This window comes from Misgurnus anguillicaudatus, chromosome 11 (assembly GCF_027580225.2).
Source record: "Misgurnus anguillicaudatus chromosome 11, ASM2758022v2, whole genome shotgun sequence".
Taxonomy (NCBI): Eukaryota; Metazoa; Chordata; class Actinopteri; order Cypriniformes; family Cobitidae; genus Misgurnus; species Misgurnus anguillicaudatus.
This window is the reverse complement of record NC_073347.2, coordinates 8,117,711-8,136,789: the sequence shown is the minus strand read 5'-3', so window position 1 is coordinate 8,136,789 and position 19,079 is coordinate 8,117,711. Positions and strand designations below refer to the sequence as shown.

At 39.2% G+C, this 19,079-nt stretch overlaps 1 protein-coding gene across 2 annotated transcripts in view; it reads left to right on the top strand.

Annotated features, from left to right (window-relative positions):
- Positions 1 to 918: 918 nt before the first annotated feature.
- The window catches only part of pde10a (phosphodiesterase 10A), a 137,379-nt gene continuing 119,218 nt past the window's right edge, over positions 919 to 19,079 (top strand). The window contains exon 1 of one of the 2 annotated variants that reach the window (XM_073872959.1): positions 919 to 1,990. In XM_073872959.1, coding sequence (XP_073729060.1) covers positions 1,771 to 1,990 — 220 coding nt within the window. In that variant the 5' untranslated portion in view covers positions 919 to 1,770. The remainder of the gene's footprint in view (positions 1,991 to 19,079) is intronic. The other variant, XM_073872960.1, reaches the window with a different exon arrangement.

Sequence of the window (19,079 nt, the reverse complement as noted above, 5' to 3'; positions counted from 1 at the left end):
GACACCAAAGATTTATTTGACATCTTTAAAAAGTCTTGGCCATGGCCCCTTTAAAGCATTTAATGGCCTTTGTGCAACTATTGTGGGGGAAAATTTCAGCTGCTTTTGGATAAAAGCAAACGCATCCAGCAATCCAGCATTTAAGCATTTCATCAGTCTTTGTGGTTTCTCTTAGATTAAAACTGCACAGCGCTGTGTTGGATCACAGGAACAATACCCAGGATTCCCTCAGTCATGAAAAAATGGAAAATATTAAAACATATAAAAGTGATTTCCAAAGCTCATGTATGGGTGTCTGTATGGAATACACTATAGGACAGTTTCCCAAACAGGGTTTAGATTAATCCAGGACTAGTTATATTTAGGACATTTAAGTTGTTTATACAAACATACAAAAAACAATACAGGTGTTCATCTTGAGACAAAATAGTAACATTGATGTTGTATGTTAAGATACGTCAGTGCAAGATGTTTTTAAATTAGGGCAGCTCAAAAATGCATTTTAGTCTGGGGCTAAAATAAGCCCTGTCTGGGAAATCACCCCTTATATTTCAATATACTCTGCTTTCTTGAATATAAAAAGAAACATGTAATCAAAAAATCATGAAAAATGTTTGGTGAGAAAGCAGGGGAATGCATGCTGAAAAGAACTGCAGGACTGGATGAACGTTATTCATTGTCTGATTTAAGTTAAAACCCAAGTCTGGATCCAGCACACGTGGATCGTGCAGACAACCGAGACACGTCCACGTATGCGTTGCTTGCGTAAAGCGCGCGAGTTTATAATTTGGTTCAATCTAAACTGTAGCCTTGGCAGCATTTGCGGAGGAGGCTGCTGACGTCATTTGCCCGTTGAATGGAACCGCTGTAGCGCTGATGATGCTGCTGCTGATGGAGCCTTTATTTACACACAACTCTTAAACTCTTTCGCGCCACCAAAACACACACAGACAGTTTACGCTCGATAAACGTTAAACTACTGCGAGTACCTCACTCCAGGTTTAGGTCACTTTAAGCTCGAGAGCGCAAAAACCATGAACGTTTGGGCGCTCCGCGGTTCCCTAGCAACCGGATTAAGAAGTTTTGAGAAGAACGTGATCAACGTAAGACAAACGTCGCTAATGCATCGATGGATGGATGATTTCTGTATAAGAGCAAAGGTACAGTGCGGTTCTCCATCCACCCGATATTTTGTGAGCAGGGGCTTTCTGAAATTTGGGAATAAATGGAAATAAAGAAATGTTCTGATGGCGCTTGCGTTGACTTTAGTAACAGAGACGGTGACTAAAACGGTGACTTGTTGCAGGTCGCGACAAACCATCAGAACTGACAGAAAGTTGGACATAGCTACATTACCTAAATGCAGTTAATCCATCGCTCGTTTACTCTCGTTTGCAAAATGTTACTGCGTATCAGAACAAAACGGTTAACATCGTGGGTGTTCGTGCCTCTGCGAATGGACGAGCGCGATTTGACTCGCAAAGTCAAGACGCGTACTTTTCTGCTTCAGTATAATCCCGGGCACACGTGATTCCCAAATCACTTTCGTAGCAACATCTCTCATTTGTCAGAGGAAAATCCCTGCGCATTTGTTTGCTTTATCCCAAAGCCTACATTTCTGGATGGCATTATCGCGTTTACTCTTTTTATAAAATACAGACTGATTGCTTTACGAACAGCATCACCGGTACCCAGGTGCACCTTGCTAACTTTTGCTCTCTTTGCGTTGATCTGGTGCCGGAGCGAATTGGAGACTGAATGGCTGAATGAATGGGGCTCGCGCTTTGTAAAGCTTTCGACAGTCAGCTTCCCGCTAATTTTATGTGCTTGCCCAGACAGCCGAGTGTTTCTCGTCCTCATTCGCATCTCAGTTTTGAGCCAAGAACAAAGAGACAAAAGAGAAGGCGTCATATTATGTCGAAGAAACGCAAAACTCCGGACGACGGTGGCGGTGGGGAGTTCGCGGGCGCAGAGGATTCCCTTCACCAAGGTATGAGCTCATTTTTCCTCACTTACCATGGGATCTCTCACCTTGGGGTCATTAGAGAATATAATCTTGACCCTGAACACATGCAGCCAATGTATTTTTCCAGGACAAGGCATATAATAATATACATTTTGATTTAGCATGATCAAAACAACATATTGAAGCTGTAACGTCTTTCCCTATCATAAATCACACTTGCTCTTCTGATCAAAAATGTGACTGTTGTCTAATAGTTGCCGTTTTGTGTGGGCCACGTTTCACCATAGCAAGAATACACTGTAGAAAATATAATAAAACATCACGTTTAGGACATAGCAATAAGTTTTTGAGATAATGACAGTGTTTAAATGATTAAACAAATATATAGAAGAACACAAAAACAGAATCTGGTGTGAGAAAATGGGTTTTGGTTAATTTGTTTCCTTTTGAAGTGTGTTGTTTAACCAAATCATTCTGTCAGAGATCGAACACTTCATTTCAGTACTACATGCGTGAGAAAGGATGAAAGAGGGACTGAGATAAACATGGAGGTGGGGAACATAGAAGCCAATAGGAAGCTCCTTCTGCACCCACAGTGTGAATAGACTTTGTCAAGGATGAAATGTCTAGCATAGCTTGAATAAATTATAAACACTGGATTCTTTCATGACATTAACGTCGTATCATGTTAGGATTGACTTCTAATGCAAGAACTAAATCATACAATGGCCTTTTATAAATGATGTTCTTTACTCAGAATATATTTAAAGGACATGCATCCGCACGGGAACACGGCATGCATCTGCATCTGGTGAAATTCACCATAAACATCTTTGAAATTCTAAACGATCGAAATAAACATAGCGTTGAACGTGACTGTGTGTTGCTATGTCAAATGCATGTGAAGGTCAGGCCTCTCTCTCTGGGTGACTGGGGTAGCACATTAATGTTATTTACACACGTTGTGTGACTCAGCAGCAGGTTTGTTGGCTGTGTATTGGCTGTGTTATCTCAGCTTGAGCCAGAATGCGAGTTTCCCTTGGCTAGGATGAAGAGGGATGCATGGGCACTTCCTTTAGCCTGTGGAGCGTGGCATCTGCGCAACTGTGAGGACTTATACACAACCGTCCACGTTCTGTGTGACTGACAAACAGACTATTAAAAGTCCACATTACTTTAAAAATATCAAGGTTATATTTTCACATAATGGTCTTTACATAATGTAGGATGATTTTTATATAGAAAACAATAAATCTCAAAATAATGACTTTAGATGGGTTTTCACAGACTGGTCATTCTACAGAAAAGGTGGAATTCGGGTGATGGAAATCTGCTTAAATAAACTTCTTTCAAAACACCCAAAACTTCTATAATAGCATTAATTAACTTGTCAAATCTATGAATCCGCAAAACGGGGAGCTTAATCTATGTTTAATTTTTAATACATTTTAATAAAGAATCCATGACGTTGTATCTTCAATACCTGACAAAATGAAAATATAATAATAGATAATGAATATGAATATGATAAAACTTATAAACTTAAAAATTTTTTCATCTTGTTTTGTTTGTATGCTTTTATGTTGGTCAGTTAAACCAGTGGTTCTCAAACTTTTTCAGGGTGCGGCCCCCCTTGTGTACAGTGCATTATTTTGCGGCCCCCGAAAGAAAATTTATGACAAAAACAGTTCTAAAATTTAATATTTTAATTAAACAAAACATATTAAATTATACCTAGTAGTGCAGTTGGTTAGTTGGCTTATTCTTTTTTAGGTTTAGTTACACAGAATTCATGATAAATGAATGTATTTTATAAAATGTCATAAAACTGGGGCCCCCCTGGCACCATCTCGCAGCCCCCCTGGGGGCCCCGGCCCCCAGTTTGAGAACCACTGAGTTAAAGGAATAGTGCTTAAGGGCGCACTCACATTATCCAAACCAAACCAAACCATGCCCCAGCGCGATTGTCACCCCTACCTACTCCCCCAGGTGCACGCACTCACACTGTACTTTTTATCGATCCGAGTCCGGGAAGTTAGGGTTAGGAGAAGTACTCATTAGAGAAGACGGTAACACCAATGATGGTAACTTGCCTTGCGCGATGTTACCAATTAGCGAGAGGCGAGCCTCTCATTCATTCATTCAGTCTATATTATAATATAATATAATATTCTATATAATCTATATTCATTGAGTTGAATCAAGTATAAAAATCCAGTCGAGAATCGAAAATTGGTTCGAGAATTGAAATCGAATCGATGTGATAGCTTGTGAATTGAAATCGAATCGATCTGAAACATCTGAATCGATACCCAGCCCTATATGTAACGTAGTTCGAAGTTAAGCTAACATCAGCTGACCCCCAAGGGGCTGAAAAAACTCCTGGGAGAAAAACTCTTTGAGAGAGAGAGCTAGACATAGCTGATCGATATACTATATTAAATATTATCTTATAAAATTCTATGGTAATACCCTATTGATTCATTTTCAAATGTACTTTTAACACATGGATGTCAGGTCCCTTTGCCTTCAGAATTTACAGCATGCAGCTGATGTGAGGGATGGACTTAGGATATGTTTACACGAAAACAGTGTACAGAAACAGTTGATCCTTTTTATTTTTCGTAAACAGACGACAATGCTGTCAAAATGAACGGATCAACTGAAACAAATAAAAATACTCTATTAGGGATGCCAGGCCAGTAGTAGGCATTGTCAGATGATGTAACGTAATATGCCTGTAAATGGCTTCCATGTTTTCAAAAATTCACATTTTGTAGTTTTTGTAGTTTGTGTTTTTTTTATTGCACTTTAAAGCTTACATTTTTTAAGCTTACATTTTCAGGCCTCTAAAATCCCGTTGTTACGTAAATGAATGGCCAAAACAAATGAGTGTTTCTCAAGTTCGCATTAACATGTAATCGATAAGGAATGAGATAAAGCATATTTGGCGTGCGGTCCGAGGAGAGGGTTCCGAGCTCGGAATTTTAGCCCGAACCCAGAGTACTCCAATCTCTTTAACTGTGAAAATGAATCTAGATGAGAGTGAGGTGATGGGGTGGAGGAGGGATGCTGCAAAAAATCTGTCACGGGACAGAAGTGAGGGACTGCCATTTATAGGCATCTCTTTGCACTGATTGGTTGGATCACATGACCATGCTTCTCCCGAACTTAGTTAAATAAACTTTATTAAAAATTAAAATTGCATAATTTTTTTGTGATTCCCTCATTTTCTGTTAATTTATTACATACTTTGCACCATTTTACATTATTGTTTAAATTACTGTATGTTTTCTTTAACCTATGAGAGTGTAGTACTATCTGCTCAATAGTATAATAGTCTAAATCAATTCTGCATTTCCCCCCAAAATCAATGCATATAATTTTGTGGGCCTGCCAAAAGATTAAAGTGATTAAAGTTTTTATATAATGCACACTTATTAGAAATTTGATATTTATTAAAATAAACTGTTAAATCATTTTGAAGATAGAAACGTGTACATTATAACTTAAGAGATGGTTCCTAAATTCACAAACATCAACCGTCCAACTTTTAAGTATATTAGCTACACTTGTGGTGATGGTGAAGATACATTAAATATTATGGACAAGACATTACAATATGAGATTTGGATTATGTCTAGATAATGAGAAAACATCTTTTTCATAAGAAAACAAGCAAGCAAAATAATAGTAGTGGGTTCCATTTCGGCTTCCATACATGACAAAACTGTAATTTCTTTAAGGTGAACTGTTACTTTAAGATTTTGAAACTAGCGTTAGTTTTTATTTACTACTTTTTGATTAAATGATGGTTTAGGACTTAAAGATGTGAATGCACAGATATGTGTGGCCCTGTCTTAAATGGTGCACTTATTGTGGGCTTGTGGTCGTGGCCTTCATTTGTGCATATCCGTAAAGTCCACAAGAGCGAGAGCAAGGACAGACTGCAGATTGTTTTCACAGTGCAGACGTCATGTGACGTAACTGTTAAGATTTATGTGCTATGCCCTGGATCTGAATGAAATACTACCAAGTACAATATACATTAGTTCCTTTTTTTTGCACTATATGCCAAACAATCATGATGTCTTTAGCATGAACAAAATGGGTAATGATTTTGGACCGCTTTGCATCAGTAGTGCAAAATCAGATTTTTTATTAATTGCATAAAAGAAAGAGCAAACGCACCATACGCATGTACGGAGGGTACCAGACGTGGATGGGTTGAAGATGCACTTTTTTGCAAAAAAGTACCAGTGAATTGTTGCTGTCTAGACAGTGTCAAAAAGGAGAAAAATCTATCAACCCTACCACTGATTTGTGAGATTGGGTTTGATGAATTTACCCTAAGTCAGATATTAGGATGCTCTGTACTTCTGTTTAGTATTGATAACAAAATAAAATAAAATAAAATAAAATAAAATAAAATAAAATAAAATAAAATAAAATAAAATAAAATAAAATAATAAAATAAAATAGAATTGAATTAATAATAATAATAATAATGTGGTGTATTATTAACAAGTTATCTGCTTGAAACATGCTGAAGAAGACAACCTGAAAAGCAACTATCGGAGAGAATTGCAGGTATAGTGTCAAAGATAAGGCGTAGTTACACATTTAAACCACAAGATGGCGAATAAGTTTTGGCTTTTTTCTAAGCTGGGTCTTAACATCGACCTAATATTAATGTATATCATGTAATGCTTGGATTTAAAAATAAATAAACTTAAATTCATGTTAGGCTATTTCATATGTTTTGAATAATAAAGTAATAAAGTGCTAAATGAATCAATGATAAATAAAACAAATGAATAGTGAATCAAAAGGTACAATAGACATGCTATATGAAGAAATATAATACAGATAAAGAAATAAGAAAATAAATCAACAAACCGATTTTGATTTGAGTTAAAAAAGTTCACCTGTGCCATGTTTCATAAAAGCTGTTTCTGTGTGACTGTGTACCAACATTAATTAATAAATACCAGTGATATTTCTATAAACAATTAACTTATCTATTTAAATTATTATTATTATAAATAGTAGGAGAAAACAGTTTGTTCATGTTTACAAATAACATATTCATACACTGTAAAAAAATGTAGCATTTTGTCCAATCAACATATATTTTTATGTTACCTTAACATTTCTACTTTTCTAATAAATTATGTCAACTTATCACAGGTCAAAACCTAAAATAGTAGGTTAAATTGACTTGCAAAACCAAGTTGTTATAACTTCATACTGCATTTTTTTACAGTGTATGTTAATACATTTTTCTTAATGAGAAGGGTTATGGTAAATGCACTGTAAAAACTTACTATTATTTATCTTGACTACTACAGGTGTTGTTATAACTTATAAAATTAAGTTGACTTTTCTCAACTATATTTTATAAGTTGTAACAACTCATCTCTGTTGACATGACTTGTAAATCTGAGTTGATTTAGCAAAAAATTTTAAGGCAGCAAAGTATTTTTTTACAGTGTGGTGTTGTAGTTTGGAAGTTGTTCCCTATATGTTTTGCTCCATTTAAATTATAACCAATGAGAATTATACTGTATATCACTTAACACTGTAACAATATATTACAGTATAGCATGCAGCCCCAAAAATATCTGAAAAAAATCTACATTTTTTGTTTTCTGAATCTTTCAAATAAATAATTTTATTCCTATTGGCAGTAAAAACTATTTTCTAACTTTGACACTGATAACACAAAATGTTTTATTAAAAATAATAAGAAAGATTTGTTTCATCTGTTATTTTGTTTGAATGGTGTTGTTTATTTTTTACTTTTACATTTTTGTATATTTTATTATATGTTCTTAATCTAATTAGATTATTGTTGTTAATCATTGCTTTGAATATTTTTTTTGCACTTACATTTACTAATTTAGCAGATGTTTTTATCCAAAGCCCCTTACAAATAAAAAAGCAATTTATACAGGAGCACAAAATATCGACATAACAATTATACATAAATTCTAACCCACTATAATTGAAAACAAGAGTAACACAAATAATGTCCATAAATGGCTAAATCTTGAAGTTGGATGTACTTTAATTTATGATTATAGATTAATTGATATAATCTAAATATGAAATAAATATCAAATACATAGAAAAGCCATCTAAAACATATAATGGGATTAACAGGACAATTATAATATATGCATATATTCTGAATATAAAAAAATATAAAAATTGTTCCAAGAGCGTTGTGCAAACTCAGTTTTGTGCTAGACACCGAACACAGCACTTTGTGACAGGAGTGCAATGTACTTTTCAAGAGTTTGTGAGTCAGTATTAAGGAAAAATTAAAGCTGTACGGCTTCTTTGTTCAGAACGTTGTGCACACACGGAGAATCTCCTGAAACAGCAGGAGGGACCTTGAGAGGCCGTATGACATCACTCATGTGTGTAAAGCAGTGCTGCAGATGTAGGTAGATGTTGAAATGAATCATTTTGGGCAATACATACAGCGCTGTTGACAGCCCGAAACACTTCCTCTTGAAGATGTACAGTCAGATGTTTTTCTTTATTCCAGATTGGGGAAAAGACTAAAGATCTTATGATAGCCACATTCTTTGAAGCCTCTGGTATGTTATGTAATAAATGGCTGTAATGGCTACATCACAGATTACATTCAACACTTCTGGACACGCTCTTATCACACAAAGTAATGACAGACATACATTTTTGATTGTAGGGTATTCATACAGATTTTGTAGCATAATGTCTACTGGTTACTACAATATTTTTCTTAACACTTATATCCCACTTACTGTTGTAAGACAGGACATTAACCGTAAATAAACATTGAATTTTTGCTGTTTAAAACTCTGTGCATAGTAATTACAGTTATCTAAATACAATTGTTTATGTTAGTTAATTCCGCATTAACTAATGTTAACAGTTACAACTTTTTTATGTGTCATGCGCAGGATACACTGCAGGATTTTTGCCATCCTATAAGATCATTACTTTATTACACTGTGCGACAGTGGCAGCTGGTGCTAAAAAATTTGGGGGGCATACAAACATGAAATTAAACTTTTACTGTAGTAATGCAGGTCTGTGAATAGCTGTTTATCAGGTGATGAATATCATTACTGTCAGGACTCTGCCTTGAAGTCTTGTTATATTTGTATTTTGTCATGGTGGCAGAGTTCTGGCAGCCCCTGGCCTTGTGTGGAGGTTCATGCCTTGTTTTTGTGTTTGGCATGTACCTCCGGTGTCTTGTCATTTGTCCCCGCTCCCTCGTTCTCCTGCTTATTGTTAATTATCACTTATTCCCATCACCTGTTCCCGCTCGTTATCTTGTTTGCTTTCTTCTATTTAATGTCAGTGTATCTTTAGTTCTGTGCAGATTTAAGTATTTGGGAATATGGTTTGACAATAAGTTAACCTGGAAAGATCACATTGAATATATTTTAAAAAAGTGCAGTAAGATACTGAATTTAATGAGAGGTGTCGCAGGTCAAGACTGGGGTGCAGATAAGCAGTCATTAAAAGATATATATGTTGGTCTCATGCGATCAGTCCTAGATTATGGATGTATTGTGTATGAATCGGCATCTGTATCTATGTTAAAAAAGTTAGATATCATACAAGCCAAAGCTTTAAGAATAATTTTAGGAGCAGTTAAAACAACCCCAAATGCAGCATTGCAGGTGGAAACATCCGAAATGCCTCTGTATATAAGAAGGGAAAAACTAGCTATGGCATATTGGATTAATCTAAATGGACAAAGTAATGATCATCCTGTAAAAGAAGTACTTAAGGAAAGTTGGGAAACTATGAATACACCAGGTAAAGGTTTTGCATGGAAAATTAAAAAATGGATTAATGAAACTGGGTTAGATACGAAAGTATTTGCTCCAATAATTGTAACGTCTCCAATACCACCTTGGTTACTTGATCAACCTGAAATAGACTTAAAGATACATGAGAAAATTAAAGAAAATGGAGAGGTGGGTAATGTTAAAACATTAGTAGCAGAGTATATTAAATATTCATATTATTCATTTCTTCAAGTATATACAGATGGATCAAAGAACATAGAAACTGGAAGAACAGGAGCTGCTTTCTATGTTCCAGAGTTTGATATTAGGAAGGCTGGAAGAATAACAGATGGCACATCTGTGTATACAGCAGAAATGGTTGCAATTCTAATGGCACTTGGATGGGTTTATGAAATAAGACCTGATAAAGTAATAATATGCTCTGACTCAATGGCTGTTCTGTTGAGCTTGCAATCAATGCAAACAAATAGAAGTGACATTTTAATAGAAATCATGATTACATTGTATAGTATTAAACGAATGGGAATAACAACTAATTTTGTATGGGTACCTGCACATGTGGGAGTTCAAGGGAATGAAGAAGCAGACAAAATGGCTAAAGATAGTTTAAATATGGATGAACCAAGTATTAATATTTCAATTAGTAGATCAGAAGGGAAACAATTAATTTTAGAATTATGTAATAGGAAATGGCAAACATTCTGGGATTCATGTCAAACAGGTCAACATTTTCATAAAGTTCAAAGGAGTATTAAGAAATCTAAAATCAACCATAATATAAGTAGAAGGGAACAAGTTATCCTCACTCATTTACGAACAGGTCATTCTTATCTTAATCACACTTTACATATAATAGGGAAACATAATACAGGGTTATGTGAAGTATGTTTAATAGAGGAAACAGTGGAACATGTAATGATGGTATGTAAGGTATATGAAAGAGAAAGGCAAAGTCTTAAGGAGGAAATGCAATCACTGGGAATTCAAGAGTTTACATTAACTGAAATATTAACTAACGGATTAAATGCAGGGGAAATGATACATGCAATCATGAGATTTATCAGGATAAGTGGATTAAAAAATAGAATATAATTTTTTTTATTTTTTTTTTATTTATTTATTTTTTTTTACTTCATTCTCTTCACACTCCACCACAGTAGGTGGCGGTATGCACCTAGGAAGTTGGTTCGCAATCCGCCATAAAATCAAAGAAGAAAGAAGAAGAAGTTCTGTGCAGGTTCATTGTGTTCTGTTCTTGTGGTCGTGTTGCAGTCTAGTCTAGTATCCAGTCATAGTCAAGTGTTATATGTTTTCATGTTTTGTACCCCCTCGTGGGTTTTGTTTTGTCAAAGAATAAAGTGTTTTCTGTTTATCCCTGACATCGTTGCATTTGGGTTCATCTGTCCAGCAAACCCTCACAGATGAACCTGCCAAAATTGAACCCAGCAACGGTGTCGGGGTTACTTGCTACCCCTCCCGGTTTCATTTTGTTGCCTGTGGTAGTATGCCCAATACCGGACTGGCTGACCAGGAGGAGTCGTGAGCATTTCTACTCCGTGCTCTGGAGAACCATCGCCATGCCAGAGCCTTTCCTTAAGAGGTCTGCCGCCGTGCTCGGTCCGTTCCTCGGCTTGGCCGCAGTGAGGTTTACTGCAGCTCGCGGGATGGCTGAGCTAGAGCCAGAGCCGGAGCCCGCGCAGTCCGCGCAGCCAGAGCCGGAGCCCGCGCAGCCAGAGCCGGAGCCCGCGCAGTCCGCGCAGCCAGAGCCGGAGCCCGCGCAGTCCGCGCAGCCAGAGCCGGAGCCCGCGCAGTCCGCGCAGCCGGAGCCCGCGCAGTCCGCGCAGCCAGAGCCGGAGCCCGCGCAGTCCGCGCAGCCAGAGCCGGAGCCCGCGCAGTCCGCGCAGCCTGAGCCAGAGCCGGAGCCCGCGCAGTCCGCGCAGCCACTGCCGGAGCCGCCGACCCGTCTCGCGCATCCCGCGTGGTCGATTCAGCCCGCGCAGTCCCAGCTGCGTCCTCGCCCCAAACCCCCGTGGACTGTTGTGATTTGAGTGTCTTGTGGACTTCAGTGTGTTTGATAAGTTTTGTTTTGCACCTTTTGTTATTTTATAGTCTGATGTGTTCATAGTCTTGTCATGTGTATTATCTGTCATGTTCTTGTCTTGTGTGTTCCCTTTTTGGACGCCAGGTGGCGTCCTTTGAGAGAGGGCTACTGTCAGGACTCTGCCTTGAAGTCTTGTTATATTTGTATTTTGTCATGGTGGCAGAGTTCTGGCAGCCCCTGGCCTTGTGTGGAGGTTCATGCCTTGTTTTTGTGTTTGGCATGTACCTCCGGTGTCTTGTCATTTGTCCCCGCTCCCTCGTTCTCCTGCTTATTGTTAATTATCACTTATTCCCATCACCTGTTCCCGCTCGTTATCTTGTTTGCTTTCTTCTATTTAATGTCAGTGTATCTTTAGTTCTGTGCAGGTTCATTGTGTTCTGTTCTTGTGGTCGTGTTGCAGTCTAGTCTAGTATCCAGTCATAGTCAAGTGTTATATGTTTTCATGTTTTGTACACCCTCGTGGGTTTTGTTTTGTCAAAGAATAAAGTGTTTTCTGTTTATCCCTGACATCGTTGCATTTGGGTTCATCTGTCCAGCAAACCCTCACAATTACTGCTTAGCTAAAATGCTGAATATGTTACTGTTGAAGTCAATTAAATTATTAAATAAATTTACTATGAATGTGTAAATCTGAGTATAACACGCACACGTGCGCGCGCGCGCACACACACACACACACACACACACACACACACACACACACACACACACACCAGAGTTTACGTTAGACTATTACATTTGAACATCTCAACAGTCAATTATCCGTCATTTCGTGTTTTAATGATAATAATTGTTTTCGTTCACCTGTTCATTTTTTAATCATGCACCATGACGAGCATTCAAGTTCAAATGTATTTATTTATTTGTGGAGAGAACAGATGAACAGAGACCGTGCATCACTTTACATGTTTAACATCACATGAAGCAGATTAATAAATTATTTTTCTCGCAGTTACAGACAGCTGAGGCGATAAAACAGACAAACTTTGTGCTGAACAGGCAAATATGAACAAATCAAATCACAAAATAGCCTACTATTGCGATTAAAATAGCAACAGACGTGTAAAAATCTGAATTAAATTATGTGTATCTGAAACTATCTTGTGTAATAAACGCATGGAGGCAGATAAATGGAGACTCTTGTCATTTTGTGTTTTTGCCTTACATAGACACTCATTAGGGGTGCGCCCCAGACACACAAACATGACACACACACAACAAACTCAGTTTTGATTTTTAATTTTTTTAAATAAATTATAACATGACTAACAGTAAAATAGTACAACTAAACGATTTTATTTTGTATTAATTTGCATTTTGCATTATACATTTAACTTTTTGTTAAAGTAGCTTTCTTTTCTGGCCAACTTTGGGGGGCGGCGCCCCAGCGCCCCCTACTGACCAGCCGCCACTGCTGTGCGACATGGGTTGTTTAAAATTGGGTACGACAAGCATGTAGACTGTACGATGATGACACCTTTTGAATTGGAGGCTGCAACGGCTATGACACATGCTGATGACATTGCGCTAGTGGTAAACAAATACCGGTACGCAGGTCGTAGCAGCAAATACACTTTGCGTTGATCATGCTGAATTTCTGACACTGTCAGAAAACTATCGTAGGCTATCTTTGAAAGCAAGACCGGGAAAATGTCAATTTTTGAACCTCTCTCACTGTACGACATAGGACCACCGATTAAGAGCCACGATCACAGAAATCGCCATGATTGTTTCACGGTGGTAATCTTTCGTCTGGGACAGCCAAAAATCGAGCAGTGTATTCCGGCCTTAGGATGATAAAATTATAATGAATTAAAGTGGACATATCATTAAATTCTGACCTTTTCCGTGTTTAAGTGCTATAATTGCGTCCCTGGTGCTTCTATCAACCTAGAAAATGTGGAAAAGATCAACCCAGTAACTTTTAGTTTGGTAAACCATTCTTTGTAAGCATGTGAAAAAATAGCTAATTGAAATGTCTCTCCTTGTGATGTCAGAAGGGGATAATACAGCCCCTTATCTGCACTACCCAACCACTACACTGCCATTTAGTGTAGAGATCAGCTCATTTGCATTTAAAAGGACACATCCAAAAACGGCACATTTTGCTCACACCTACAAAGTGGCAATTTTAACATGCTATAATATATTATGATATTTTGAGCTAGGACTTCACATACATACTCTGGGGACACCAAAGATTTATTTTACATCTTAAAAAAGTCTTGTGAAATGTCCCCTTTAAAATTAATGAATGCTGCAGAGCTATTGATCAATGTTAGTTAATGTTAGTTAATCCATTAACTAATGTTAACAAATACAACCTTTTTTACCTTATAAAGTATTACCATTTATTTTTATATATTAATTTCTTTACATAACCTTCTGAATGCCGGCCTATTTTTGCAGTGTTAGTGCATTCATTGCATGAATTGTTGTAATTACAGTGCATTGAAAATGCGCTGTACTGTTGTTACTGGGCTTTTTATTATTATTATTAGTGGTGCTTGCATTTATGCAAGGCATCACTATTACTATTGTAAAAATTATTATTATATTTTATTCTTACATCTGCACGTTTTTTCGGCACCTAACTCGTCCCGCACGGTTTGACGTAGACCCATGAAAGAGGGCTCAAATCGACCAGCTTATTGAGGAGAGGTGTGCTATGACTTTTATAAGCGATCGGGTGCAGGATTTCCGAAAGGGGGGCGAAAAACCACCCGAAAAATCCCATTGACTTAACATTGCGCCCAACTTTGACGAGTCATAGCTCCGCTCGAGGATTTTGTAGAAACATGTGGGTTACAACATTTGAAGAGGGTGGTAGGCTCTGTAAGAACATACATCACATTGGGGTGTAAGTTGTACCCCTGGGGTGTAAGAGGCGCCCAAAAGTGCCCCAATTAAAAGTCAATGGGGAAAAATCCCATAGACTTAACATTGCAAAAACTTTGACGGGTCATAGGTACGAGCGAGATTTTTGTAGAAACATGTGGGTTAATACATTTGAAGAGGGTAGTAGGCTCTGTAAGAACATACATCACATTGGGGTGTAAGCTGTACCCCAGGGGTGTAAGAGGCACGCGAAATTTCCCATTCAAAGTCAATGGGCGAAAATCCCATAGACTTAACATAGCGAAAAACTTTGACGGGTCATAGGTCCGAGCGAGGATTTCGTAGAACCATGTGGGTCACAACATTTGAAGAGGGTGCTAGACTCTTTCAGGACGTCCCCCACAATGGGTTGTAAGGTTACCCTAGCAACCATTTTGGGCACCCTAGCAACCTATCCCATAGACTGCCATCATAAAATGCCCAGATGGATATCTTTGCACCACAGTGTCATAGAGACATGGGGGTGGTCTCATTTTACTCAGGCATCCAATCAGTCTCTCAGGATCCTTAAAGACTTACTAAGCCACGCCCCCTAGCAACCACTTTTGAGCACCCTAGCAACATAAAATTCAAACAGTTATATCTCGGCATCACAACATCGTAGAGACACGGGGGTTGGACCGTTTTACTTGTGACTAGGGGTGTAACAATTGGGCACATAATTGGCCACTCCCAAGCCACGCCCCTAGCAACCAAATTTGAGCACCCTAGCAACCGAATAAACTAAGCCTTATATCTCCGCATCAGAACATCGTAGAGACACGGGGGTTGGACCGTTTGACTCGTGACTTGGAGGGTAATCACTAGTGGATGCCAATTTTTTCCCTAGCAACCAAATACAGTACCCTAGCAACAGAGTAAACAAAGCCTTATATCTCCGCATCAGAACATCGTAGAGACACGGGGGTTGGACCGTTTGACTCGTGACTTGGAGGGTAATCCCTAGTGGATGCCATTTTTTCCCTAGCAACCAAACACAGTACCCTAGCAACAGAGTAAACAAAGCCTTATATCTCCGCATCAGAACATCGTAGAGACACGGGGGTTGGACCGTTTGACTCGTGACTCGGCGGGTAATCACTAGTGGATGCCATTTTTTCCCCTAGCAACCAAATACAGTACCCTAGCAACAGAGTAAACAAAGCCTTATATCTCCGCATCAGAACATCGTAGAGACACGGGGATTGGACCGTTTGACTTGTGACTCGGCGGGTAATCACTAGTGGATGCCAATTTTTTCCCTAGCAACCACATACAGTACCCTAGCAACAGAGTAAACAAAGCCTTATATCTCCGCATCAGAACATCGTAGAGACACTGGGGTTGGACCGTTTGACTTGTGACCCGGCGGGTAATCACTAGTGGATGCCATTTTTTCCCTAGCAACCAAATACAGTACCCTAGCAACAGAGTAAACAAAGCCTTATATCTCCGCATCAGAACATCGTAGAGACACGGGGGTTGGACCGTTTGACTCGTGACTCGGAGGGTAATCACTAGTGGATGCCATTTTTTCCCTAGCAACCAAATACAGTACCCTAGCAACAGAGTAAACAAAGCCTTATATCTCCGCATCAGAACATCGTAGAGACACGGGGGTTGGACCGTTTGACTTGTGACTCGGCGGGTAATCACTAGTGGATGCCATTTTTTTCCCTAGCAACCAAATACAGTACCCTAGCAACAAAGTAAACAAAGCCATATATCTCCGCATCAGAACATCGTAGAGACACGGGGGTTGGACCGTTTGACTAGTGAGTCGGCGGGTAATCACTAGTGGATGCCATTTTTTTCCCTAGCAAACAAATACAGTACCCTAGCAACAGAGTAAACAAAGCCTTATATCTCCGCATCAGAACATCGTAGAGACACGGGGGTTGGACCGTTTGACTCGTGATTCAGGGGGTAATCACTAGTGGATGCCATTTTTTTCCCTAGCAACCAAATACAGTACCCTAGCAACAGAGTAAACAAAGCCTTACATCTCCGCATCAGAACATCGTAGAGACACGGGGGTTGGACCGTTTGACTTGTGACTCGGCGGGTAATCACTAGTGGATGCCATTTTTTCCCTAGCAACCAAATACAGTACCCTAGCAACCAGATAAACATAGCCTTATATCTCCGCATCAGAACATCGTAGAGACACGGGAGTTGGATCGTTTTACTTTTGGCTTGGAGTATAATCATATATGTTACCCAGAATTTTGCCACGGCAAGCACCACTCACATTTTCTTCAGGAAATGTACCTATCTAGTTATTAGTGGTGCTTGCATTTATGCAAGGCATCACTATTATTATTGCTCATACTTATTATATCTTTATTTATTCTTATATCTGGACACTTTTTCGGCGCGTAACTCGTCCCGCACGGTTTGTCGTAGACCAACGAAACAGGGCTCAAAACGACCGTCTTTTTGAGGACACGTCTGCTATGACTTTTATAAGCGATCGGGTGCAGGATTTCCGAAAGGGGGGCGAAAAACCACCCGAAAAATCCCATTGACTTAACATTGAGCCCAACTTTGACGGGTCATAGCTCCGCTCGAGGATTTGGTAGAAACATGTGGGTTACTACATTTGAAGAGGGTGGTAGTCTCTGTAAGAACATACATCACATTGGGGTGTAAGTTGTACCCCTGGGGTGTAAGAGGCACCCGAAATTTCCCATTGACTTATAATGGGGCAGGAAACACGCCCATATAAGGGAATAAAAATGTTCCTGATGGGATATCTTCGCATTACAGCTTCGTAGGGACAAGGGGGTGGGCTCATTTTAGTCAGGCACCCAATCAGTCTCTCAGGATCATCCCAGAGCTATTAAGCCACGCCCCTAGCAACAATTTTGGGCACCCTAGCAACATCTCCCATAGACTGCCATTATAAAATGCCCAGATGGATATCTTTGCAGCACAGTGTCATAGAGACATGGGGGTGGGCTCATTTTACTCAGGCATCCAATCAGTCTCTCAGGATACTTACATAGGTATAAGCCACGCCCCTAGCAACCACTTTTGAGCACCCTAGCAACATAAAATTCAAACAGTTATATCTCAGCATCAGAACATCGTAGAGACACGGGGGTTGGACCGTTTGACTCGTGACTCAGAGTGTAATCATTATGGGATGCCAATTTTTTCCCTAGCAACCAAATACAGTACCCTAGCAACAGAGTAAACAAAGCCTTTTATCTCCGCATCAGAACATCGTAGAGACACGGGGGTTGGACCGTTTGACTAGTGACTCGGAGTGTAATCATTATGGGATGCCATTTTTTTCCCTAGCAACCAAATACAGTACCCTAGCAACAGAGTAAACAAAGCCTTATATCTCCGCATCAGAACATCGTAGAGACACGGGGGTTGGACCGTTTGACTCGTGACTCGGAGTGTAATCATTATGGGATGCCAATTTTTTCCCTAGCAACCAAATACAGTACCCTAGCAACAGAGTAAACAAAGCCTTATATCTCCGCATCAGAACATCGTAGAGACACGGGGGTTGAACCGTTTGACTCGTGACTCAGAGTGTAATCATTATGGGATGCCAATTTTTTCCCTAGCAACCAAATACAGTACCCTAGCAACAGAGTAAACAAAGCCTTATATCTCCGCATCAGAACATCGTAGAGACACGGGGGTTGGACCGTTTGACTCGTGACTCTGCGTGTAATCATTATGGGATACCAATTTTTTCCCTAGCAACCAAATACAGTACCCTAGCAACAGAGTAAACAAAGCCTTATATCTCCGCATCAGAACATCGTAGAGACACGGGGGTTGGACCGTTTGACTCGTGACTCAGAGTGTAATCTTTATGGGATGCTAATTTTTTCCCTAGCAACCAAATACAGTACCCTAGCAACAGAGTAAACAAAGCCTTATATCTCCGCATCAGAACATCGTAGAGACACAGGGGTTGGACCGTTTGACTCGTGACTCAGAGTGTAATCATTATGGGATGCCAATTTTTTCCCTAGCAACCAAATACAGTACCCTAGCAACAGAGTAAACAAAGCCTTATATCTCCCCATCAGAACATCGTAGAGACATGGGGGTTGGACCGTTTGACTCGTGACCCGGAGTGTAAACACTATTGGAGATGTCAAATTTTCCCTAGCAACCAAATACTGTACCCTAGCAACCAAATAAACAAAGCCTTATATCTCCCCTTCAGAACATCGTAGAGACATGGGGGTTTGACCATTTGACTTGTGACTCTGAGTGTAATCACTAGTGGATGGCAATTTTCTCCCTAGCAACCAAATACACTACCCTAGCAACCGAATAAACAAAGCCT